This window comes from Scyliorhinus torazame, chromosome 10 (assembly GCF_047496885.1).
Source record: "Scyliorhinus torazame isolate Kashiwa2021f chromosome 10, sScyTor2.1, whole genome shotgun sequence".
NCBI classification, from domain to species: domain Eukaryota; kingdom Metazoa; phylum Chordata; class Chondrichthyes; order Carcharhiniformes; family Scyliorhinidae; genus Scyliorhinus; species Scyliorhinus torazame.
In genome coordinates, this window is record NC_092716.1 from 116,949,716 (window position 1) to 116,977,485 (window position 27,770).

Here is a 27,770-nt window from a genome sequence, read left to right on the forward strand (position 1 = left end):
TTTTTTTATTGATCTGCCTTGTTTTGCCTTGGATAGAGCTGATCTAATTGGGGTAGTTTGGATGATTTAAAGTATTTGACAGGGTCAATAGAGTAAAATTATTTCCTCTGGGACAAGGGGTCTCATCGTTAAATTTGAGCTAGGCAGGTCAGGATGAATAGAAAGCTGGAAATCTCCCACCAAAATCCTGTTGAGACTGAGGGTCAGTTGGAATTTTTTTTAAAGTGAGATTAATAGATATTTGTCTGGTGAGAGAGTCAGGAGTTTTTGACTTCAGACGGAAGGATGAAGTTACGATTCGGGCTCGATATCTCTAATCGGATTCAGAACCCCAGTGTCTCACCCTGAACAGACAGGAAATTATCCCTGTTACCTGGAAATGTGGGAAAAACTGACTTCTGATCCACAATGGAAAAGCAATTCCACAGTGCAGGAAACCTCGCTGAGAGCAGTTTGGAGAAAATGCCTTCAAACTCATTCAAATACACACAGCCCATTCATGGCCAGAAGCTCCCAGCTCCCGGGATTCACCAGCGCCCCCAGTACTGCATGACGCCCGAGGCTCCCAGCTCCCGGGATTCACCAGCGCCCCCAGTACTGCATGACGCCCGAGGCTCCCAACTCCCGGGATTCAACAGCCCCACCGTTGCAGCACAATGCCCAAGGCTCCCAACTCCCGTGATTCATCAGCCCCACCAGTGCAGCACAATGCCCAAGGCTCCCAACTCCCGGGATTCATCAGCCCCACCAGTGCAGCACGAGGCCCGAGGCTTCCAGCTCCCGGTATTCACCAGCCCCACCAATACAGCACAAGGCCTGAGGCTTCCAGCTCCCGGGATTCACCAGCCCCACCAGTACAGCACGAGGCCGGAGTGAAACAGTCCTGGTTTCCAAAAATGCAAACCAGACATGATGACCATTTGGAGGTTTTGTAAGGGCCCCGAAGAATCCAGCACGAGTTTTAAGGATACGAAATAATAAAGTTTATTTACTATAACAATATATACATAGCAGTAGCAGTAACTTCCCTTGCTACCTTCTCCTTCCTCCTGGTTCCTGGACTGGCCAGCTTATTTATAGTAGGAGTTTCTCCGCCCCCCTCATTGGGGAAGTTCATACTCCCATAGGATTGTGGGATAATCATTAGTCCCCAGCCAATCGTCAGTAGGCAGGTTATAACAGGAGGGAAGTTTCTGAGGCCATTGGAGCCCCCAGTGGTTGGGGACGAGGCTGGCATCCAGGCAGTGCCAATGTGGCACACTGGCATTGCCAATCAGGTACCCTGGAAATGCTGGGTTGGTGCTGAAGGTGTGCTAGGTTGGCACTGCTCAGGTAACAGGGCAGTGCCAGGATTCCATGGGCCATGCCCAAGTTGCGAGGCCTGTGGAGGGCCAAGGCCATGAAAGGAAGGGGGAACAGAGGCATGAAGGAGGACATTGCCCAGGTGTGTTCTGTACACAAGAAACAGCAGAAATCCAACCCATCCAATTGTTACCCTATCAGTTAACTCTCCATCATCGGCAAAGTGATGGAAGTGTTGTGTTAGCAGGTAGGTTCGATGTGGACTGCACTCGATGCAGGGAAGCTAGAAACAGACGTCAAACACTGGAGAGGATCCAACACTGTTTTATTCAACGATAGAACTGATATACATATTCAGCTGTGGGTCGACACTATACTGAACTGACTAGAGACCTTGTACTAGCCTGACCAGACTCACTAGCTACCGCATGGTGTTTGCACTGTGCTAGCTCGTGGACTCTGACTGTCTCAGTGGCTGTGTCCAGAGAGAGCGGCAAACCTCGTGCCCTCTGGCTTTATAGTGGTGGTGTACTGTCTGGTGATTGGCTGCACTGTGTTGTGTGCTTACTGGTCATCCTGTGTGTCAATCACTGCCTGTCTGCATCTCATTATATACATGCGTGGATATTATGACATCTCCCCTTTTTTTTTAGAATAAATAAATACTAAGGTGTGCGTGCGTATATATATATATATATATATATGCCTGACTATATACAAAAGGTGTCTAAATGAACGTATATACATAGGAAGGTGTCGATAGTGCAGATACATGGCAAACGAAACAATATTTACAGAGGTTAAATTGATGAAGTCACAAAATGTACAAAAGTACAGTCTACAGATTCAGCCTTTGTGGTGGGCGACAAATTCTTGTCAATCGCCGCAGAGGTGGATAAGGAGCCGCCTGCACGTGGATAGGCGGGATCGCTGCCATCGCGGTGGTCGCATGGGCCAGCAGGATTGCTGGTAGATCGGTGGCATCGTGGCAGGGTACATACGGAGGAAGCATCGTAGGCGGCGGGGCACTTTGGTCAGGTAGCGGGCGTGGAATCTTCACAATGCCCGTCTGTTGCCCCATAGCAGAGAGCCATCAGCCATGCGGACAAGGAACGATCTTGGGGCCACTTGTTTGATCACAACAGCTGTGGCTGACCAGCCGCCCTCAGGCAACTGGATATGAACATGATCAGTTGGGGCAAGCTCGGGCAGATCTGTGGCAGAAGCATCGTGTGTGGCCTTCTGTTGGGCCCGTGACAGCTGCATTTTCTGTAAGACTGTGAGGTGGTCTGGAACATGGATGGCTGGAACTGTGGTCCTCAGAGTGTGATTCATGAGCATCTGCGCTGGAGACAACCCAGTGGACAGTTGGGTTGCCCTGTATGCCAGCATCGCCAGGTTGATGTCGGAGCCTGAGTCTGCAGCTTCGCACAGCAACCGCTTTACAATATGGACCCCTTTCTCGGCCTTCCCGTTCAACTGCGTGTAGTGGGGATTGGAGGATATGTGACGGAAGTTGTAGGACTGTGCAAAATCAGACCATTCCTGGCTGTAAAAGCAAGGACCGGAGTCGCTCAGTACCGTGAGCGGAATCCCATGCCTGGCGAACGTTTCTTTGCATGCTTTGATTACCGCCTTCGACGTGAGGTCGGACAGTTTCACCACTTCTGGATAACTGGAGTACATACGACCAGGAGTACGTAGTCACACCCCTTGGCGTGGAAAAGGTCTACACCTACTTTGGACCACGGAGAGGTCACGATCTTGTGCTGTTGCAGCGTTTCCTTGGGTTGAGCTGGTTGAAACTTCTGACGGGCTGGTTTAGCTCACTGGGCTAAATCGCTGGCTTTTAAAGCAGACCAAGGCAGGCCAGCAGCACGGTTCAATTCCCGTACCAGCCTCCCCGAACAGGTGCCGGAATGTGGCGACTAGGGGCTTTTCACAGTAACTTCATTTGAAGTCTACTTGTGACAATAAGCGATTTTCATTTCATTTCATTTCAGGTAGGGCAGTTGAGGGCTGTGACGGCAATGTCCTGGCTAATGTCCGGCCAATAGACCGCCACCCAAGCTCTGCGTCGGCATTTCTCGCGTGATCCTCATGGAGTTGGCCCAGTACTATATAGCCCGCATGCTCTGAGGAATTACGATCCTGTCGACTTTCAGAAGGATTCCCTCCACCACTGTCAGGTCGTCTTTTATGTTATAGAACTTGGGACATTGTCCCTTCTGCCAGCCATTGGTAAGGTGCTGCATCACACGCTGATCCAAGCAGAGGATCCTTGGCCGTCTCCTCACGAATTTGGACCACCCGTTCGTCAGAGGCCGGAAGGTTGGTGGCACACAACTGCACTTGTGCTTCTATGTGGCAGATGAAGTCACTTTGTTCACATGGTGTGGTAATGGACCTGGATAGGGCATCTGCAATGATCAGCTCTTTGCCTGGCATGTATACAAGTTCGAAGTCGTAGCGGCGTAGCTTAAGAAGAATTCACTGTAACCGAGGTGTCATGTCATTTAAATCCTTCTGGATTATATGGACTAGAGGCCTGTGGTCCATTTCTACTGTGAATTTTGGCAGGCCGTAAACATAGTCGTGAAACTTGACTATCCCTGTCAAGAGGCCCAGACACTACTTCTCAAACTTGCTCAGTGGGCGTAATGGCCCTGGAGGCATACGCCACTGGAGCCCAGGACGAGGAGTCATCTCGCTGAAGGAGCACCGCCCCAATGCCGTCCTGGCTTGCATCAGTCGATATCTTGGTTTCCTTGGTTGGGTCGAAGAACGCTAGAACCGGGGCTGTGCTGAGCTTTGCTTTCAGCTCCCGCCATTCCTCTTCATGCGTGGGCAGCCACTGGAATTCCGTTGACTTCTTGACGAGATGGCGGAGGGCCGTGGTGTGGGATGCCATATTGGGAATGAATTTCCCAAGGAAGTTGACCATCCCGAGGAAGCGGAGGACCGCCTTCTTGTCCTCCGGGGTCTTCATGGTGTTGATCGCCGAGACTTTGTCGGCATCTGGCCGCACGCCCTGCTGCGAGATGTGGTCACCCAGGAACTTAATATCCGATTGACCAAATGAGCATTTGGCCCTGTTGAGCTGGAGACCATGTTCAAGAATATCTTCTTGAGGCGAGCGATGTGTTCCTGGGGCATTGTGGACCAAATAATTGCGTCGTCAACGTATACTCGCACCCCCTCGATGCCCTCCATCACCTGTTCCATGATGCGGTGAAATACTTCGGAGGCAGATATGATCCCAAAAGGCATCCGGTTGTAGCAGTAGCGACTGAACGGGGTGTTGAACGTGCACAGCTTGCGACTGGACGCATCCAGCTGTATTTGCCAAAAACCCTTGCAGGCGTCCAGCTTAGTAAAGATTTTGGCATGAGCCATCTCACTGGTCAACTCTTCACGTTTTGGTATTGGGTAATGGTCCCGCATGATGTTGCGGTTTAGATCCTGAGGGTCAATGCAAATGCGAAGCTCCCCTGACAGCTTCTTTACGCAGACCATGGAGCTGACCCAGTCTGTTGGCTCTGTGACCTTCGATATGATGCCCTGGTCTTGGAGGTCCTGCAATTGCTTCTTCAGGCGATCCTTGAGGGGTGCCGGCACCTGGCGTGGTGCAGGAATTACCGGGGTGGCGTTCGGCTTGAGCAGGATTTTATATCGGTATGGGAGCGTGCCCATTCCATCGAATACGCTGTGGTACTGTGTGATAATGTCATCTATGTCAGCTTGTAAGTTTCCATCAAGTGAGGCTGTCGCCGGTGATGATGACATGGTGTGGACTCGCTGAACCAGGTTCAGGAGCTTGCAGGCTCGAGCACCGAGCAGGGACGCTCTGTCAGGCCCGACGATTTCAAACCGCAGTATTGCCTTGATCGCCTTGTTGGATACCCCTAGTTGACAGAAGCCACTGGCAACTATGGCATTGCCCAAGAGCCGGTGCAGACTTGATGGGCCGAATGGCCTCCTTCTGCACTGTACATTCTATGAAATGAAATTGTAATCAAGGAGCTGGCAGGCTGGTGGAAGAATGCTTGGTCTGGCGCGGATGGTGTCGAGGTCGGATTTTGAGATGAGGTTCGCTGATGCGCCGGTGTCCAGTTTAAATCGGATACGAGCCTTGTTAACTGTGAGGACAGCACACCACTCGTCGGCGGGATCCACACTGAGGATCGAGAGGCGTTTCGCCGTTGTGGTGGAAGGCAGCGCATGTGTAGTTATGATGCCCACCCGGTATGGGGACTTGAGGCACTCAGCATCAGGGTCTGTTGGGCTGTCGGGATCGGAATCTGGCATGCCTTGTTGTATTGAGCGGACACTTCTGCGCCACAGCTGGGACCGCTGGCTGCTGAGCGGCGGAGCAGATCTGCAAAGGGCTGCGTAGTGGCCAAGCATGCCACACTGTAGACACTGGCGTCCTTTTGCCGGACATTGCCGCTTTAATTGGGCGAAGCCACAATTCAGACACGTCATGACGCCGACGTCATCGCGTTCCGTGCGCCATCGCGCATGCGCAGTGTGGTCGGTCGACGTACGCACCAGCGCAGTTGGGTTGTCGGCCTCATCGTCCACTCGGTCGTAACGCGCATGCGGAGGGACCCGGGAAAAGCGCACAAAACGGCCACTCTCCTCGATGCTCAGGCCCTGCATTTCTGCAATGGCCTGCACCCGTTCCGCCTCATGGGAGGCCAGCTTTGCAGTTTCTGCCGCCCTCATTTGGGAGTAACGATTCTTAGCATGTTCATGGACAACGCACGTCACGATAGCAACAGAGAGGGTCAACTGTTTCACTGCTGCCGAAGGGAGTCAGAGTGGACCCCGAAAACGATCTGATCCCGGATCATGGAATCAGCCGTCGAGTCATAGTTACATGACTGCGCGAGGATGCGGAGATGGGTCAAGAAGGACTGAAAAGGTTCATCCTTACCCTGAAGCCTCTGCTGGAAAACGTACCGTTCAAAGCTCTCATTCACCTCAATGTTGCAGTGGCTGTCAAACTTCAGCAGGACTGTTTTGAATTTTGTTTTGTCTTCGCCATCAGCGAACGTAAGGAAGTTGTAGATGTGGATGGCGTGGTGCCCCGCGATGGAGAGAAATAGCGCGATCTTCCTGGCATCCGATGCTGCTTCGAGGTCGGAGGCCACGATGTACAAGAGGAATTTTTGCTTGAAGATCTCCCAATTGCCGCCGAGGTTGCCGGAGATGCGGAGCTGTGGAGGAGGCTGGATGTTTTCCATTTCACCGGATGGCTGCTTGCTGGTCAATGCTGATTCACTCGAGGTAGGTCCGTCAAGATCAGTATCACTCTGGTATCATGATGTGTTAGGCAGGTAGGTTTGATGTGGACTGCACTCGATGCAGGGAAACTAGAAACAGGCATCTAACACAGGAGAAGATCCAACATTGTTTTTTTCAACGAGAGCACTAATATACATATTCAGCTGTGGGTCGAAACTATACTGAACTAACTGGTGACCTTGTAGTAGCCTGACCAGACTTACTAGCTACCGTATGGTGTTTGCACTTGCCAGCTCGTGGACTCTGACTGTCTCAGTGGCTGTGTCCAGAGAGAGCGGGAAACCTAGTGTCCTCTGGTTTTATAGCGGTAGTGTCCTGTCTGGTGATTGGCTGCACTGTGTTGTGTGCTTACTGGTCATCCTGTGTGTCAATCACTGCCTGTCTGCATCTCATTATATACATGAGTGGATATTATGACAGGAAGGGGTCATCAACAGTCATCATCAGTTGGCCCTCATTCAGCAAAACCTGCTCAGAATGTTCAGTTTCAGTTCTGCCAGGGTCACTTAGTTCCTGACCACATTGCAGCCGTGGTTCAAACATAGATAAAAGAGCTGAATGCCAGAGATGATGTGAGAGTGACTGCCATTGATATCAAGACAGCATTGGAGTATGGCATTTGGATTTGGATTTTTTTTGTTTATTGTCACGTGAACTGAGGTACAGTGAAAAATATTTTTCTGCAAGCAGCTCAACAGATCATTAAGTACATGGAAAGAAAAGAAAATACATAATAGGGATAACATAGATAAGAAAGGCTAGTAATAATGCTAATCTTAGAATTAAATGTGAAAAGATTAGAATGATTATAAGATAAGTAAAAAGAGGATCTGTTCGGGAGAGCTCGCAGAGAGTTGTCACGCTTCGACGCCATCTTGCTGGCAGGAGCCAGGAGCCGTAGCAATACTGGAGTCAATGGGAATCAAGGAGAAAACTCTCCGCTGATGGGAGTCAGACCTGGCACAAAGGAAGGTGGTTATGGTGGTTGGAAGTCAATCACCTCAGCTCCAGGACATCTCTGCAGCAGTTCCTCAGGTTAGTGTCCTAGGCCCAACCATTTTCAGCTGCTTCATGAATGACCTTTCCATCATAAAGTCAGAAGTAGGGATATTTGTGGATGACTGCACAATGTTCAGCACCATTCATGATCCTCAGATAATGATTCAGTCCATGTCCAAATGCAGCAAGACCTGGACAAGAGGCAAGTTATATTCACGCCACACAAGTGCCAGGCAATGATCATCTCCGCCAAGAGAGTATATGCTTATCGGCCCTTGACATTCTTTGATCTTTAATCTTTATTATTATCACAAGTAGGCTTACATTACCACTGCAATGAAGTTACTGTGAAAATCCCCTAGTCGCCACACTCTGGCGCCTGCCTGGGTACACAGAGGGAGACTTCAGAATGTTCAATTCACCTAACATGCACGTATTTTGGGACTTGTGGGAGGAAACTGAAGTACCCAGAGGTAACCCACGCAGACACGGGGAGAACATGCAGACTTCGCACAGACAGTGACCCAAGCAGGAATCGAACCTGGGACCATGGCGCTGTGAAGCAACAGTGCTAACAACTGTGCTACCCTGCCGCCCTCATTCAATGGCATTACAATTGCTGAATCCCTCACAATCAACAGTGTGGGGATTACCATTGATCAGAAACTGAACTGGACTAGCCAAATTAATGCTGTTGTTACCAGGACAGGTCAAAGACTAGGCATCCTACGGTGAGGAATTCACCTCCAGACCCCAAAAAGCCTGTCCACCATTTACAAGGCATAAGTCAGGAGTCTAATGGCATACTCTCCATTTGCCTGGATGAGTGCACCTCCAACAACACTCAGGAAGCTCCACCACCGATGAACAGTGGCAGTCGTGTGTACCATCTACAAGATGCACTGCAGTAACTCACCAAGGTACCTTCGACAGCACCTTGTAAACCCACGACCACTTCTATCTAGAAGGACAAGAGCAACAGATACCTGGGAACCCCACCACCTGGAGGTTCCCCTCCAAGTTATTCACCACTCTGGCTTGGAAATATATCGCCATTTCTTCACTGTCGCTAGGGCAACTGGAAGTCCCTCCCTAATAGCATAGTGGGTGTACCTACACCTCAAGGACGGCAGAGGTTCAAGAAGGCAACTCACCACTGTCATGTGGATCTATCTTTAAGAAATGGGTGTTTATCAAATAGCTGCAGTGATGTCAGTGTGTGGGTGGAGCTGGGCTGTCTGTCTGGCTTTTACTTTCATTTTGAGCTGAAAAGCTGCTATGTGGCTCTGTTTTTGGTTTTGTTTTCAGTGTTGGAGAGCTGCATTCAAAGCAAGATGTTCTGATCTCTCTCTCTCTCTATAGCTAAAGAATGTCTTCAGCTCACTTGATGATTTCAAAGTAATACGTGTTTCTGTAGAGAATTTAAACCTGCCGTCTTTGTTAAAAAGGGTTTAACTTATGGATGTTGTGAGGAAAGGTATTTAGGGTTACCTACAGAGTATTGTATCTGTGGGGTTACGTGTGTTGGTAGTTGATAAGATGTTTACTGTGTGTTCATAAAATGTTAACTGGGTTCATGGAATAAACATTGTTTTGTTTTCAAATACTTTTTAGCTCTCTGTTGATTAACACCTGGAAAGTGGACCCTTGTGCTCCTCATAACCAAAATCTATTAAAAGTTGTAGGTCAGGTGAACTCCATGATATACTTTGGAGTTTTCTAAACCCTGGCCCATAGCACCACCACCTTCTGAAGGGGCAATTAGGGATGGGCAATAAATGCTGGCCTAACCAGCGACACCCAGATCCCGTAAACACATTTTTAAAGAAGGCATTCTGGTCTCCAGAGGGTTGAGATCTTCGAGAAGGATCGATGTCACAAAAATAACCTGGAACTCCGACCATCGGATCTGCAGATACACCGCCCCCCCCCCAACACCCTGACATCCCGCGACACACATTCCACACGCACTCCATCCCAACCACCAACAAACCCACATCCCCATCCCCTACCATCCCGCCCCTCAGACATCCCCGCTGAAGCCCCTGACATCACCCATACAGCATCCACTCCTTTCCTCAACCCCCAACAATGCCCCCACACTTCAAGACATCCCCCGAAAGCCCCAGATATCCACCAACACAACTTCCACCGCTTCCCCAACCAACAACCCCACCCCCCCAGTAACTTCAGCCCCTGATACCCTTGAGCCCCCTCTACCCTCTCATCCCTCCTCCACCCCCCATACGCGACACCCTAAAACCCTCCACCCCCTCCCATCGAACAACACCCCATATTCCCTTGTACTGCAACCCCCCATCCCCGCCCCCAGACCCCCGTCCATCGCCATCCCCTCCCAAGACGATATGTGCCATGTGACACATATACCAGCCTGTCTGCCCACCAGCAAATTCAACGGCACTCACTGATCCCACTGGCATGGGTGAGTGAAGGAGGGCATACTCCGAGTCACAAGCATTGGGCGGCGTGATGGCACAGTGGTTAGCACTGTTCCTCACAGTGCCAGGGAGCTGGATTCCTTTCCGGCCTTGGGTGACTGCCTGTTTGGAGTTTGTATATTCTCATGTATGGGTTTCCTCCGGGTGCTCCGGTTTCCTCTCAGGTTAGATGGGTTAGGTGGATTGGCCATGCTAAATTACCCCTTAATGTCCAAAGGTTAGGTGGGGTTACGGGCTTTTGGGGACTGGGCCTAGGTAGGGTATTCTTTCAGAGGGTCAGTGGACCCTCGATGGGCTGAATGGCCTCCTTCTGCACTGTAGGGATTCTATGCTTCACTATACCTCCAACTGGAGAATCTTCAGAGTGTTCCCTGTTCCCTTCTGGCTCGTCCACTACGTATTTCCCCACCTTCAATTGATATATTTCTCAACCCATTGGAAATAGAAGTAAAGTTAATTCAGACAGCGTATTTTTCCTGCTCTATTTGATCACTTTACCTGATGTATTTTTGAAAGCCGAGCTCCTCAGGCACCGATAATGGCAGGATGACCAAGAGGCAGACTGCAGACAATCCCAGTTGGTGGTGCATATACCATGGCCGTGGTGATTGTACACCCTCTGATGTGGTTTCATTGTTGACCATTGTGTCGCACACTGAAACAGAACACAGAGTCAGCGGATGAGAGACCCTCACACTATCATAACACAGTCTGCATCAGTGGGGGGTGGGTGGGGTGGGGGGGCGGGGATGGGGTGGTGGTGACAGGGTCATCCCTGCGTGTGTGATGGGGGATGACAAGGACTTCCCTGGTGTTAGGAGGGACGGTGACAGGGATGTCTGTGTGTGTGTGTGTGGGGGGGCGGGGGGGGGGGCAGGGTTATAGGGATGCCCTGTTTGTGTGTGTGTCTGTGTTGGGGGTGGGAAAGTATGACAGGAGCATCCCTGTGTGTGTGTGGGAGGGGGTTACAGGGACGTCCCTATCTATGTGTGTGTGGGGGGGGCGGGGCGAGGGAAGCTACTTCCTCAGACGGTGAGACGTATGAGAAGAAAATGCAGCCCTCTCTGACCTCTTGCGTTTCTCCAAGTATCATTTGTAGAGTTGGGTCAGAGACCAGCCACTAATGCATGGAAAGTATTTATCGTCAGGGGAGGTGGCGGCGGGTATTCAAAATGCTTGAAACTTGTCTTTAACACTTAATCTATGAGAGCAGTAGAAACATGGTTCATATTCCCTATGAGAAGGTTCACCATTAACCAGAGGTGTTTAAAATGTCAAAAGGATTAAATGTGATCGTCACACAGACATTTGGCTATTTTTTCATTAGAACATAAGAACTAGGAACAGGACTAGACCACCTGGCCCCTCGAGCCTGCTCCGCCATTCAATAAGATCATGGCTGATCTTTTTGTGGACTCAGCTACACTTGCCCGCCCATTACCACTCACCATAATGCTTAATTTCTTTACTGTTCAAAAATATATCTACCTTTGCCTTAAAAACATTTAACGAGATAGCCACAACTGCTTCACTGGGCAGGGAATTCCACAGACTTACAACCCTTGGGTGAAGAAGTTCCATCTCACCTCCGTCCTAAATCTGCTCCCCCTTATTTAGAGGCTATGCCCCCAAGTTTTAGTTTTACCAGCCAGTGGAAACTGTCATGTGAGAGTACCTTTAAGAAATGGGTGTTTATAAATGGGTGTGTATATAAATATCAGTAGTGAGAGTACCTTTAAGAAATGGCTGTTTACTACTGCAGTGATGTCAGAGAGTGGGTGGAGCTGGGCTGTTTGTCAGCTTTTTACTTTCGTTTTAGGCTGTTGCTGCAGGGTGTGTTTTAGTTTCGTTTTCAGAGTTGGATAACTGCAGTCACAGCCAGAAGGTGAATGAATCTCTCCCTGTAATCTAAAGACTGTAAATCGATCCTGGTGATTTAAAACAGTAGTGATTTTAACCTGATGTGCTGCTGGTAAAAGGTGTTTAAGTCTTATGGGTGTTAAAAGGAAAGCTTAAAGGTTTAGTATTGTAGTTTTTGGGGATTGTATTTGAATTAATGGTTGCTAAGATGTTCACTGTATGAAAAAGGTTAACTTGAGTTCATAGAATAAACATTGTTTTGCATAAAGAAATACGTTTTCCATTTCTGCTGTACCACACCTGAAGAGTGGGCCGTGTGCTCCCCATACCACAATCTATTAAAAGTTCTGGGTCAGGTGACCTCCAAGATACACTTTGGGGTTCTCTAAATGCTGGCCCATAACAAATTGGGGGCGTGAGGGGGATAAAAGTCTATCGATTGGATTGGCTTAGTGAATTTAAAGACAGTGAGGGGTGAGCATATTGTGGTTGCTTATCACGTGTGGTATTTTAGTTTAAGTAGGGAGTGTGTTGTGGCAATGGCTCTTTCAGAGGCTCTGAAGTTTTTGGGGGTGGAGACGGTCACACGCAGTACCTTACGGACAGAGACTAAAAGCAGACCGTTAGATTTGGCAAAAACATTGCAGTTAACATTACCTGACAAAATGCGAAATGATGAGGTAATTATGGCAGTGGCTAAGCATTTTAAGTTGCCTGAGATACAGTCTGACTCCTTAGAAATGGCAAAGATCCAGTTGCAGATTAAGCAACTTGAACATGAAAAAGAATGAAAGCAGCTTGAATATGCAATGAGAGAAAAAGAAAGAGAAAGGGAGATACAGATCAGGAAAAAAGAAAATGCATCATTACCGGAGGAGGTATCTGGTACGTTTGAGAAGGTGAAAAAAATCAATTTTAGGTGCATATGAACTAGTGCCTGAAGCTTCCAGACAAAGGTTTAGAAATTTAAGGAAAGAATTTGGACAAACATACATGGAGTTTGAAAGGATCAAACAGAATAATTTTGGTATGTGGATAAGGGCTTTGAAAATAGACCAAACATATGAAGCTGTCAGAGAAATTATGCTTTTGGAGGAGTTTAAAAATTCAATTCCTGATGTAATGAGAATTCATGTGGAAGAGCAGAGGGTTAAAACTGCGAGATTAGCAGCAGAAATGGGAGATGATTATGAAGTAGTTCATAAATCAAAGCGTGGTTTCCGACATCAGTTTCAGCCTGTGAGGGATAGAAACTGGGGACATGAGAAATACTCAAGTGGTAAAGGTAAAGGTGATCTGATGGGAGATAATAAGGAGAGTGTACTTCAGATTAAAAAAGAAATCCAGTAGGGTGGAAGAGAAATTAAAAGTTTTAAATGTTTTCACTGTAATAAACTAGGCCAAGTAAAGTCACAGTGTTGGTAGTTGAAGAAAAGCACTGGGAAGGCTGATGTGGTAAAACAGGATAAGACAGTGGGGTTTGTTAGAGTGGTAAAGGAAAGCCCAAGTGAAGCGAAGGAGGTGCAAAAGATTGTACCCCAAGAGGTGATTGATAAGAAGGTGCCAGATCTCTTTAAAGAATTTACTTGTGTGGGTAAAGTTTACTCATGTGTATCAGGAGGAGCAGGTAAAGAAATGGTAATTTTATGAGATACGGGAACTAGTCAGTATTTAATGGTAAGAGATGAGGAGTTATGTAGCTTGGGAAGAATGTTGCCAGAAAAGGTGGTAATATGTGGAATTCAGGGTGAGAGGAGTAGTGTTCAATTATAAAAGGTAAGGTTGGCAAGTTCAGTGAAGAGTGGTGAAGTGATAGGAGGAGTAATAGAGAAACTATCTTGTCCAGGAATACAGTTTATCTTGGGTAATGATATAGCTGGATCGCAGGTGGGAGTGATGCCTACTGTGCTTGATAAAACAGTGGAAAATCAGACAACTGAAGTGTTGAAGGACGAATATCCTGGGATATTTCCGGATTGTGTTGTAACAAGGTCGCAAAGTCACAGGTTAAGACAAGAGGAGAAATCAAAGAGTGAAGATGAAGTTGAAGTGCAATTATCAGAAACAACTTTTGATCAGATGGTTGAAAAAGAACAAGAACAGGTGGAGGATGAGGCGGATATTTTTAGTTCAGGAAAATTGGCTGAGTTACAACAAAAATATGTAGAAATAAACTGGATGCATCAGAAAGCATACACGGAAGAGGAATCTGCATGTATACCAGAGTGTTATTACCGCAAAAGTGATGTCTTGATGAGAAAATGGAGAGCTTTACAATATGCAGGCGGATGAAAAGTAGGCAGAAGTTCATCAAGTAGTATTGTCGGTAGGGTATAGAAAGGAGGTGTTGTTTTGCTTTAAAAAATACTTTTCCATTTCTTCTGTACCACACCTGTAGAATGGTCCGTGTGCTCGCCATATCACAATCTATTAAAAGTTGTGGGTCAGGTGAACTCCATGATACACTTTGGGGTTGTCTAAACGCTGGCCCATAACAAAACAACCTACCTGCTTCTATCCTATGTATTCCCTTCATAATTTCATGTTTCGAGAAGATCACCCCCACTCATTCTTCTAGATTCTAATGAGTATAGTCCCAGTCTACTCAGTCTCTCCTCATAATCCAAACCTCTCAACTAAAGAATCAACTCAATGATTCTCGTGAGGCAGCACAGTAGCACAGTAGTTGGCACAGTTACTTACAGCTCCAGGGTCCCAGGTTCGATTCTCGGCTTGGGTCACTGTCTGTGCGGAGTCTGCACATTCTCCCCGTGTCTGAGTGGGTTTCCTCTGGGTTCTCCGGTTTCCTCCCACAGTCCAAAGATGTGCAGGATAGGTAAATTGGCCATGTTAAATTACCCTTAGTGACTAAAAAAGGTTAGGTGGGGTTACTGGTTTATGGGGATAGGGTGGAGGTGTGGGCTTAATTAGGGTGCCCTTTCCATGGGCCGGTGCAGACTCACTTAAATTATCTATTTCCCACTGCAGACTTTCAGTGTCCTCTGCACACTTGGCTCTAACACTCATCTTCATGGCATCTGCGAACTTTGACATATTTCACTAGCTCCCCTACTCCAGATCATCTATGTAAATTGTGAACAATTGTGGGCCCAACACTGATCCCTGAGGCGCACCACTAGCCACTGATCGCCAACCAGAAAAACACCCATTTATCCCTACTCTTTGCTTTCTGTTAGTTAACCAATCCTCTACCCATGCAATACAGTACCCATAATGCCATGCGCCTTTATCATATGCAGCAGCGTTTTGTGCGTCACCTTGTTGAATGCCTTCTGAAAATGCAAATACACCACATCCACCGTTTCCCCATTGTCCACCGTGCTCATAATGTCTTCAAAGAATTCCACTAAATTAGTCAAACAGGACCTGCCTTTCATGAACCCATGCTGCGTCTGCTCACTGGGACAATTTCTATCCAGATGCCTCGCTATTACTTCCTTAATGATAGATTCAAGGATTTTTCCCACTACAGAAGTTAAGCTAACCGGCCTATATTTGTTATTGGAGCCAGGAACAGCCAAAGGCTGTCCAGTAGATGGGTTCCCACCAAACCCTCACCCACTCTCCTCCACCATGGTGGCCTGACTGTTAAGATTTACATATTTGAAGAGGTCTTCAGGGTGGTGGTGGCAACAGGGGCGGAAGGTGCAAAGGCGAAGACAGCGGAGCTGGGACATCCGCATCAATGGCTGATATGACTGGAGTATCCGGCACATGGCTTCGGAGATGGTCCAAGTGGCAATTAGGCTCACGGATCTGTGACCGTATTTGGTGGGAAATCAAACCCATTTTCACCGACACACCGTCCGGAATCCAAACAGCACCTGTGGCCGAAATCCGGGACATGTACCGTGTCTTCTAGGGCGAACTCGCACATTGGCCTGCGGAGGCCTGCACCTGCCTTGGTTCTGTCCTGAGCACAGTGGAATTTCCCGCTAATATCCAGAAAGACAAGACTCAAACAGGTGCGGAGGCGGCTACCCATCAACATCTTGACTGGCGCGATATCCATCGTGGCATGCGGGGTTGTCCAGTAGCAGAATAAAAACCTGGCTAAGCAGGACTCCCAGTATGTCTGCTTCTTCATTCCAAACTTAAAAGTTTGAACCACCTGCTCAGACATCCAGATGGTATGGAGTGGTCCTAATGTAACGCTTCCCATTGGCGGAAACAAATGTCGCAAATTCCGCACTCATGAAATATGTACCATTGTCTGATACCAGCAACTTGGGTATGCCCTGGGTGAAAATGTGTCGAAGTATCTCTGGTGGTCCGGGCTGTCATTGCCTGCATCTTGAGGACCTCCATCCGCTTGGACTGGGCATTGACGAGGGCGATTGACGAGTGACATTGCACTCTGAAAGGGTCCCGCAAAGTCTACATGGAGGCGGGACCATGGACGTCCCGGCCATTCACACAGGTGGAGTGGAGTTCCAGGAGGCAACTCCTGGTGTACTTGACACTGGACGCAGAGCTGGGCCACCCGCTCGATGTCTATGCGATGCCGAGCCACAAAATGTAGCTGCGAGCTAACATTTTCATCTTGGACATGCCTGGGTGTCCAGTGTGGAGGTTCATTAGGAATGGGCCGAGTCCATGTTTGGGGACAACCATGCGGGTCCTCCAAAGGAGCACGGCATCTTCTGTTTTAAGTTCCTGCATCTTCATGGTGAAGGCCTTCAAGTCCTGTGATAAAGCCTGGTGCTGAGCTCCGTACTGCACCATGTGGCAGATGCGAGATAGCTGATGGTCAGTCTGGGCACAACCACAGATCACACCCCATGACCGGTAACAAGCTCTTAAAAAGTCAGGTGGCAATGACCTCACCGGCCACCGCTGGTGGAAGTGGCCTGGTCACCTGCATCCAGCGATGGGCATTGCTGCTTGCAGCTTCTGACTATGTTTTGAAACACCGCAGGCGGCTCAACACGTTGGCATGGGGAATCTTGGCCCTGGAGCGGGCGGAAGCAAAGGGCGGGAAATCACTTGATCTTCCTTGAAGAGTCAGACAGGGGCTGTGGTCCATGAGAACGGCGAAGCAATTCCCGTAGACATATTGATGACATTTCTTGACCCTGAACATCACCGCCAAACCCTCCTTCTTGATCTGCGCATATTGTTTCTCTACTTTGGTGAACGATTGTGAGGTGAAGGCGATGGGGCATTCAGATCCAACGTCCATAGCCAATACGGCCCCAATGCCGTATGGAGAAGCGTCACAGGTCAGCAGGAATGGTCATTATGGGTCGAAGTGGGTTAGCAGTCTTGATGAGAAGAACTGCTGTTTGACCTTGGCAGAAGCCACCTGCTGTTCTCAAGCCCACTCCCAGTGTTGCCCCTTCTTCAACATATGATGGAGGGGGGCTAAGGTGGTGTCCAGGTTCGGGAGGAACTTGCCATAGTAGTTCACCAGGCCCAGGAATGATTGGAGATCCGTAGGGCCACCTGGTATGGGAGCCGGCCGAATAGCATGTACCTTTTCATCCACCATGTGTAAACCATGGCGGTCAATGCGGTAGGTGAGGTACGTTACTTTGCAGTGGAGACACATTTCTCCCGCTTGTGGCGTTGCCAGCCTCCTCAAAGTGCCTCAGTACCTCGGCCAGGGTTTGTACGAGCCCTTGAGCAGGACATTATCCAGATAGACCGCCACATAGGGTAGGCCTCACAGGATATTCTCCATTACTCACTGGGATATCGCACATGCCGAGGAAACCCCAAAGGGCAGGAGGGTGTATTTATATAGCCTCCTGTGTGTGTTCATGGTTAAGAAGCATCTAGACTCGGGGGGTCAGGACCAACTGGTGGTAAGCATGACCTATGTTGAGTTTCGTGAACAAGTGACCTCTGCTGAAGTTCGTGTAAATTTCCTCGGTCCTGAGGACCGGATAATGGTCCAGTCGAGACATCTTATAGTCATCACATAAGCCCACTGAGCTGTCTGGCTTCATGACCGGCACCGCCCCATCGGAGAACTGCACCAGGCGTACGATGCCCAAACTCTCCATCCGGTCCAATTCAGCATCCACCTTGGGATGAAAGGCATACAGAACAGGTCGGGAGTGCAAGTAGCGAGGTTGAGCCAGAGGGGCCACGTTTATTCAGACCACAGCCCCTTTGATGGTGCCCACGCCACTCTGGAATACTAACGGAAATCTGGACAGAACCCTTTCAGGGCTATGAGGGTGCATGCGGCACACCCACTGCCAATCTAGCTGCAGGTAGCGCAACCAGTCATGCCCAGCAAGCTCAGACCACTCCTGTGGACCACCACCAGAGGAATACTTACAGGTTAGTGACCATACTCAACCAGAACAGTCGGTGTGCCCATATTGCCAGTGGTTTCCCTGTATTCTGAATTCTCCCTCTGTGTACCCGAACAGGCGCCGGAATGTGGCGAATGGGGGCTTTTCACAGTAACTTCATTGCAGTGTTAATGTGAGCCTACTTCTGACAATAAAGATTACGATTATATTATCTTGTGTGGGTGCCCAACAGGGTCAGTATTGAAGGCCAGACCTGATGCAGTCAAACGTACGCTGACTGACTACAGGCAGTGCTGGCTCAGTGTCGAACTCCAAGCAGGTGGGGTGTTCATTAATTTGCAGAGAGATCTGGATGGATGGCATTCTTGGTGCAGCCACCCACTGTAACAGCTGGCAGGTGCTGTCATTGCCTTCCGCAGAGTAAGCCCTGTCACGTGGGGGTTGGTCATCCCAGGCAGGTCAGCGGGTGGGTAGACCCTAGCAGGGCCGCCTGTTCCCCTGGTCTTTGCAGCAAGTTGCAGCCCTCGCTGGTTGGTGCTCATATTCCTATTTCTCATGGTCGGGGGAGAACGTCCAGTGGCGTTAGCGGCCTCTGTTGCGGCAACCCGTGTTCCCCGGTGGATGTCGCAATGCCGGGGGGCCAACTTCCTCAGGTCTCGCTGAGCGTGATTGGTGATTGCTTTTGCATCCCAGACTGAGCACCACCATCCCCTGGAGTTCCTGGAATTCCTTGTTCAGCCCTTTCTCTGGAGATAGCTATCTCCACTGTGCTTTGCATGTCCAGCTGGGCCTCAGATAGTAATTTGCATTGCGTTGCGTGGAGTCCACACACCAAGCCGTCCTGAATAGTCTCATTCAATGTTGCTCCAAATTCACAAGTACCAGACGGTTTTAGAGGTGGGCCAGGAAGTCACTCACTGACTCGGCCTGGGCCTGAGCAGCCAGGTGGAACCAGAAATGGCGCACGATAAACAATGGTTTTGTGTCGAAATGCTCCCTATCTCGGGCCAGCAGGGTGGCAAACGATCGGTTAACTTGAGCATCCGGGTGAGTCAGGCTCTTCATCACACTGTAAGCTCTCTGCAAGTCGTTAGCACAGTTTGTCTCTCATCACCGATAATCGCATTTGTTTGAAAAATATATATCATACATTCTACGTTTTGCCCCCAATCATCTGTACCTGTGTTAAAAGGTTCCAGTCCTCCAATATGTGGCATTTCAGTGGTTAGTCACGGGGCATCCCGAAGCCTAGACAAGATGGACCTGGGGTCTAGCAACCGGTGTCAACGGCAGCTCCACTAACCCTCGTCGCCAGTGTTGAATCCGTGGTTAACAGAACGCATAGATGATAAGTAGAAATTAACGAATAAGGTTTACAAATCCAAAACTCCTCCACTCCCCTAAGGGTCTCCTTTTCCTGACCTACATCAATGCTGGGTGTTTTATACAAGCCAGGGCTTTCCATGTTAAGTGGAAGTCCCGTCCCCATAAAGGGGAATTTCATATTCCGGGGGGCTCATGGGAAACCATGTGGTCCTGATCCCGGGACCTCCATCGGGTTTATAACACCCCTGAGGAGGGTGAGTTCAGGCCATTGACTCCTGTCTGGTGGGTGATACCTGAATAAGGAGATAGAGTTTTCAAGTTAAAGTGAGGCCATTCAAAGGGGAGATACGGAAGCACATTCTCACACAAAGAGCAAAAATGTGGTACTCTCTCTCCAAAAAGCTGCAGTTGCTAGGAGACATTTGGAGCTGTCAAGACTCAGATCAATAGAATTATGTCGATTTTGAGCCTAGCAAGAGAGATGGAGTGAAAGCAGTTAACCATGATTTAACCGAATGTTAGGACAGACCCGAGGGGCTCAATGGCCTTCTCTGGTGTTTCCTACCCCTGAAATGGATACTTTGGAATGCACCATCAGGAAGAGTCTGGATTGCTCTGAGGTTAAAGGTGGAACTGTTGCATTCACAACCACTAAGGAGTGTGTTGAGCATTTGGTTGAAGGTGATGACATGATGGAAACAATTGAAAACGAATGCAGGTTCGAGAATCACACTTACATTTAATGAGCTGATCTTCGACAACAACAAGAAATGCGATGGAGATCATGAAGACATTGAAGACAAAGCAGATTTCGCAGAGTCTCCCAATGGCAGGTCCACAGATCTCCTTCACCACTCCCTGGTAGGTAGATTGGTTGCTGATTGAAGAACAGTAACCGAGGATCACCAGGCCGCTGATGAGGAAGATGAGGGAAACCTGAAAGAAACAAGACTGGAGTAGTTAACTCGCAATAAAACCTGATGCAGCTTAAGAATCGCGAGGACCTATGACTCACTGAGAAAATCTTGCTGCAAAATTGCATTTTATTAAATAAAAATTTTCTGATGAATGGTGAATGTTAGTGCTAAGGATTGAAGCTCCCCTGCTTCAGATGTCCAGTATCGACAGTTCTTTAGCATACGATCCAGTAAAGAGCTCCTACCTCACTGTTTTGGTGCCTTTTTCCATTTCCTGCACCAACCATCTTGTGTTTTAACTGACTGAAATTATTAAAATTGTTCAAAAACAAGTGTCTGGCATCAGCATCTTTCATGACGACAGGAGGTCCCAAAGTGTATGTAGCCAAGAAGCTGTTTAATAAATGTAGTCACTGTTGTAATGGAGGAAAACAGCAATGGGATAAATGACCAGACAATGGTCCATAACGTCCTGCTAGCGGCGGGAAACCACGGGCCACCGATTTTAAAAGAGAAATGTGCACACTTACGTGCGCTCGGTTGATGCATCGAACCTTCCTTTCTCTTAGACAGCTTGGGGCCTCCAGCACCCTAGTCTGTGCAGGCTCCAACGAGACGTAGAAGGTGTGCATTCCAACCCCCTTATGACGCATCCAGCTTGGGAATGCCCACTGAGGGCAGGCATTTAAACAATAGATTTTAATAGAAAAAACAGGCAACTATTTTAACAAGTTTTTTAAAGGTGTGTCAACATATTTTTCAAACAGGTTTTTGCTCTTTCTTTTAAACAGGCATTACTATTGTTGATTCTTTTAAAGTTATTTTTTTATGATTAAAGGTGATTATTTACAAGTGAACATAGGTTTGTTGGTTATTTGTTTTAAATCTGTGAAACTATTTAAATCTGCCCTATTCGTGTGGTATGCTTAAAAATGTTTGTATGTTTTAATTTAGATTATGGTCATAAGATTTTAAAAGTACCCCGGGGCTTTTTGCTGTCACTGTCTTTGTAACAGCTGATTTTTTTGATTAGTTTTTATAGAATCACTGCAGTGCAGAAGAAAGACATTCGACCCATCAAGTCTGCACTGACACTCCGAAAGAGCACCCAACCCAGGCCCTATCCACATAAGCCCACCAAAACATTAGCAAGGCTAATCCATCTAACCTGCACACCTTTGGACTGTGGGAGGAAGGCAAAGCACCCAGAGAAAATGGCAGCGGTACGGTGGCACAGTGGTTAGCACTGCTGCCTCACAGTGCCAGGGACCTGGGTTCAATTCCGTCCTTGGGTGACTGTCTGTGTGGACATTTTACTTTTTCTCCATGTCTGCGTGGATTTTCTCCAGGTGCTCTGGTTTTCTCTCACCATCCAAAGACGTACAAGTTAGGTGGATTGGCCATGTTAAGTTGCCCCTTAGTGTCCAGGAATGTATGGGTTAGGATCAGGGGATAGGGTGGGGGGAGTGGACCAAGGTAGGGTAGTCTTTCAGAGGGTTGGTGAAGGGCTGAATGACTTCCTTCTGCACTGTAGGAATTCTATGGTTCTATTCTATGGTTCCAGGAAACCCATGCAAACATGGGGAGAATGTACAAACACCACCCAGTCACCCAAGGTCCAAATTGAACACTGCCACCGTGTAAAATATGTTTCTGCCTTATTTACTTCAATTATCTTATTCATTTGTAATTACCTCTATTAAATGTCGTGTTCTGATGTTTCAGTAAGACATTTATGGAAGCTTGTAAAGTATAATGTAAATCATAGAATTTACAGTGCAGAAGGAGGCCATTCAGCCCATCGAGTCAGCAGCGGCCCTTGGAAAAAGCACCCTACCTAAACCCCTCCCCCCCCTCTCCTCCCTATCCCAGTAACCCAGTAACCCCACCCAACATTTTTGGACACTGAGAGCAATTTAACACGGCCAATCCACATAACCTGCACATCTTTGGACTGTGGGAGGAAACCGGAGCACCCGAAGGAAACCCACGCATACATGGGGAGAAAGTGTAAACTCCGCACAGACAATGAACCAAGCCGGGAATCAAACCTGGGATCCTGGAGCTCTGATGCAACTATGCAAACCACTGTGCTACCGTTCCCCCCGAAACATTTATTAACAAAAATAATTTTATAATTACTAAACTTTGAAACCAGTTAACATTTAACTTAACGTTTAACTTTATCAACTTTATCATCCAAAGATGGATCAATCTAAGCCGCGTTGTTGACTCATCACGGGAGGAGCGGGGGGGGATGGGGGGCAAAGGTGTTGGCGGTGTTTATGAAGGAGATGAGAGTGGGGAGAGTGTTTCTATTTTTCACCAGTGCACAATAAGATCATAAGACCATAAGACATAGGAACAGAATTAGGCCACTCGGCCCATCAAGTCTGCTCCGCCATTCAATCATGGCTGATATTTTCTCATCCCCATTCTCCTGCCTTCTCCCCATAGCCCATGACCCCCTTATTAATCAAGAACCAGTCTATCTCTGTCTTAAAGACACTCAGTGATTTGGCCTCCACAGCCTTCTGCGGCAAAGAGTTCCACAGATTCACCACCCTCTGACTGAAGAAATTCCTCCTCATCTCTGTTTTAAAGGATCGTCCCTTTAGTCTGAGATTGTGTCCTCTGCTTCTAGTTTTTCCTACAAGTGGAAATATCCTCTTCACATCCACTCTATCCAGGCCTGGCAGTATCCTGTAAGTTTTAATAAGACCCCCGCTCATACTTCTAAACTCCAACGAGTACAGACCCAGAGTCCTCAATCGTTCCTCATACGACAAGCTCTTCATTCCAGGGATCATTCTTGTGAATCTCCTTTGGACACTTTCCAAGGCCAGCACATCCTTCCTTAGATGCGAGGCCCAAAACTGTTCATAATACTCCAAATGGGATCTGACCAGAGCCTTACACAGTCTCAGAAGTACATCTCTGGTCTTGTACTCGAGCCTTCTCGACATAAATGATAACAATGCATTTGCCTTCCTAACTGCTGACTGAACCTGCATGTTAACTTTAAGAGATTCATGAATAAGGAATCCCAAGTCCTTTTGTGCTTCTGATTTCTGAAGCATTTCCCCATTTAGAAAATAGTCTATGCCTCCATTCCTCCCTCCAAAGTGCATAACCTCACACTTTTCCACATTGTATTTCATCTGCCACTTCTTTGCCCACTCTCCTAGCCTGTCCAAATCCTTCTGCAGCTCCCCTGCTTCCTCAATACTACCTACCCCTCTACAGATCCAGTTGCACAGAAAACAAAGCAGGGATGCCTGCTGCCCCCGCTCCTGTTCGCCCTGGCAATTGAATTCCTGGTGGTCGCCCTATAAGATGCGAGAGGCTGGAAAGTTATCCGAAGAGGAGGCAGAGAGCACAGAGTCTCACTCTATACGGACTACCTGCTCCTCTACAGCTTGGTACCGCGGAATGGCTTGAAGGAAATCATGAAGCTCCTGGAAGCGTTCAGAGTCTTCTCAGGCTACAAACACAACCTGGGCAAAAGTGATGTATTCCCGGTGAACCTGAACGGGTGAGGGACAGAGCTTGAGGGTCCACCATTTAAACTAGTCCAAAACAAGTTCCGCTACTTGGGGATCCAGGTAGCCTATGACTGGAATCTGACAAGTCTGGCGGAGGAAGTTAAACAGGACCTACAGAGATGGGATGCACTCTGGCAGGGAGGGACGGAATTAAGGTGGGGACTAAATATTTATTTTTTAAACAAAAATGTGATTATAAACAAGGATGCTGAAGGCACATGATTGTAAAAGCATGTTTCTCCAAAGGAAGGGGCATGTGTTGATATGCGCATAGGCATCTCTATGATTAATTGTACATAATTGTACCAATGTAAATATTTGTATATAACAGCACCAGTGTGCATAGCCACTGACCAATACATGTAGGTACAGTTATGACCTCCTGCCAGCAAGTGGAACCAGACACCGACACAGACATATATATATCGGGGGACGGACGGGATGCAGCCACTTGGACAAGAGGACAGAAATCTCCCTCCATGGTTTTACAGTATTGGAGACGGAACCGTTTGTACATAGAAATGCATGGTTACCATCATGAATAAATACTTGTAGCAATCACATAAGAACATAAGAACTAGAAGCAGGAGTAGGCCATCTGGCCCCTCGAGCCTGCTCCACCATTCAATGAGATCATGGCTGATCTTTTGTGGACTCAGCTCCACTTTCCGGCCCGAACACCAAAACCCTTAATCCCTTTATTCTTCAAAAAACTATCTATCTTTATCTTAAAAACATTTAATGAAGGAGCCTCAACTGCTTCACTGGGCAAGGAATTCCATAGATTCACAACCCTTTGGGTGAAGAAGTTCCTCCTAAACTCAGTCCAAAATCTACTTCCCCATATTTTGAGGATATGCCCCCTGGTTCTGCTTTCACCCGCCAGTGGAAACAACCTGCCCGCATCTATCCTATCTATTCCCTTCATAAATTTCTATGTTTCTATAAGGTCCCCCCTCATCCTTCTAAATTCCAGCGAGTACAGTCCCAGTCTACTCAACCTCTCCTCGTAATCCACCCCCTTCAGCTCTGGGATCAACCTAGTGAATCTCCTCTGCACACCCTCCAGTGCCAGTACGTCCTTTCTCAAGTAAGGAGACCAAAACTGAACACAATACTCCAGGTGTGGCCTCACTAACACCTTATACAATTGCAGCATAACCTCCCTAGTCTTAAACTCCATCCCTCTAGCAATGAAGGACAAAATTCCATTTGCCTTCTTAATCACCTGTTGCACCTGTAAACCAACTTTTTGCGACTCATGCACTAGCACACCCAGGTCTCTCTGCACAGCAGCATGTTTTTATATTTTATCATTTAAATAATAATCCCTTTTGCTGTTATTCCTACCAAAATGGATAACCTCACATTTGTCAACATTGTATTCCATCTGTCAGACCCTAGTCCATTCACTTAGCCTATCCAAATCCCTCTGCAGACTTCCAGTATCCTCTGCACTTTTTGCTTTACCACTTATCTTAGTGTCACCTGCAAACTTGGACACATTGCCCTTGGTCCCCAACTCCAAATCATCTATATAAATTGTGAACAGTTGTGGGCCCAACACTGATCCCTGAGGGACACCACTAGCTACTGATTGCGAACCAGAGAAACACCCATTAATCCCCACTCTTTGCTTTCTATTAATTAACCAATCCTCTATCCATGCTACTAATTTCCCCTTAATGCCATGCACCTTTATCTTATGCAGCAACCTTTTGTGTGGCACCTTGTCAAAGGCTTTCTGGAAATCCAGATATACCACATCCATTGGCTCTCCGTTATCTACCGCACTGGTAATGTCCGCAAAAATTTTCACTAAATTAGTTAGGCACGACCTGCCCTTTATGAACCCATGCTGCGTTTGCCCAATGGGACAATTTCCATCCAGATGCCTCGCTATTTCTTCCTTGATGATAGATTCCAGCATCTTCCCTACTACTGAAGTTAAGCTCACTGGCCTATAATTACCCGCTTTCTGACTACCTCCTTTTTTAAACAGTGGTGTCACGTTTGCTAATTTCCAATCCACTGGGACCACCCCAGAGTCTAGTGAATTTTGGTAAATTATCACTAGTGCATTTGCAATTTCCCAAGCCATCTCTTTTAGCACTCTGGGATGCATTCCATCAGGGCCAGGAGACTTGTCTACCTTTAGCTCCATTAGCTTGCCCATCACTACCTCCTTGGTGATAACAATCCTCTCAAAGTCCTCACCTGTCGTAGCCTCATTTCCATCAGTCACTGGCATGTTACTTGTGTCTTCCACTGTGAAGACCGACCCAAAAAACCTGTTCAGTTCCTCAGCCATTTCCTCATCTCCCATTATTAAATCTCCCTTCTCATCCTCTAAAGGACCAATATTTACCTTAGTCACTCTTTTTTGTTTTATATATTTGTAGAAACTTTTACTATCTGTTTTTATATTCTGAGCACGTTTAATCTCATAATCTACCTTACTCTTCTTTATAGCTTTTTTAGTAGCTTTCTGTTGCCCCCTAAACATTTCCCAGTCCTCTAGTCTCCCACTAATCTGTGCTCCTTTGTATGCTTTTTCCTTCAATTTGATACTCTCCCATATTTCCTGAGATATCCACGGTCAATTTTCCCTCTTTGTACCGTCCTTCCTTTTTGTTGGTATAAACCTTTGCTGAGCACTATGAAAAATCGCTTGGAAGGTTCTTCACTGTTCCTCAACTGTTTCACCATAAAGTCTTTGCTCCCAGTCAACATTAGCTAGTTCTTCTCTCATCCCATTGTAATCTCCTTTGCTTAAGTACAAAACACTAGTGTTTGATTTGGCCTTCTCACCCTCCATCTGTATTTTAAATCCCACCATATTGTGATCGCTCCTTCTGAGAGGATCCCTAACTATGAGATCCTGAATCAATTCTGTCTCATTACACAGGACCTGATCTAGGACCGCTTGTTCCCTCGTAGGTTCCATTACATACAGTTCTAGGAAACTATCGTGGATACATTCGATAAACTTCTCCTCAAGGCTGCCTTGACCGACCTGGTTAAACCAATCGACATGTAGATTAAAATCCCCCATGATAACTGCTGTACCATTTCTACATGCATCAGTTATTTCTTTGTTTATTGCCTGCCCCACCATAATGTTACTATTTGGTGGCCTATAGGCTACTCCTATCAGTGACTTTTTCACCTTACTATTCCTGATTTCCACCCAAATGGATTCAACCTTATCCTCCATAGCACTGATGTCATCCCTTACTGTTGCCCGGATGTCATCCTTAAATAACAGAGCTACACCACCTCCTTTACCATCCACGCTGTCCTTCCGAATAGTTTGATACCCTCGGATATTTAACTCCCAGTCGTGACCATCCTTTAACCATGTTTCGGTAATGGCCACTAAATCACAGTCATTCACGATGATTTGCGCCATCAACTCATTTACCTTATTCCGAATACTACGAGCATTCAGGTAAAGTGCACTTATGTTGGCTTTTTTACCTCTGTTCTGAATCTTAACACCTCGCTCAGTAACCTCTCCTAAGTTATATTTCCTCTTAACCTTTCTCCTAATTTTCCTTGTCGTTGAACCCATATCTTCATGTAACAACCTGCTTACCATTAATGTTTTCTCTCCCCGTTTTATTCCTTTTAGCATTCCTGGTCCTATTCACTGAGTTCCCCTCAGTCACTGTACTTTGTACTGTCACCCTTTTTGATTTTTGACTAAGGCTTCTCTGCCTTGCACTTTCCCCCTTACTGCCTTTTGTTTCTGTCCCTGTTTTA

The 27,770-nt window shown here is 47.4% G+C and overlaps 1 protein-coding gene across 1 annotated transcript in view; it reads right to left on the reverse strand.

Annotated features, from left to right (window-relative positions):
- slc38a8a (solute carrier family 38 member 8a) overlaps positions 1-27,770 on the reverse strand; it is a 192,407-nt gene that overhangs the window by 70,444 nt on the left and 94,193 nt on the right. The window contains exons 2-3 of the mRNA XM_072518660.1: positions 20,281-20,479; positions 10,569-10,725 (exon numbers count right to left, since the gene is read on the reverse strand). Of these exons, the coding sequence (XP_072374761.1) occupies positions 10,569-10,725; positions 20,281-20,479 (356 nt within the window). The remainder of the gene's footprint in view (positions 1-10,568; positions 10,726-20,280; positions 20,480-27,770) is intronic.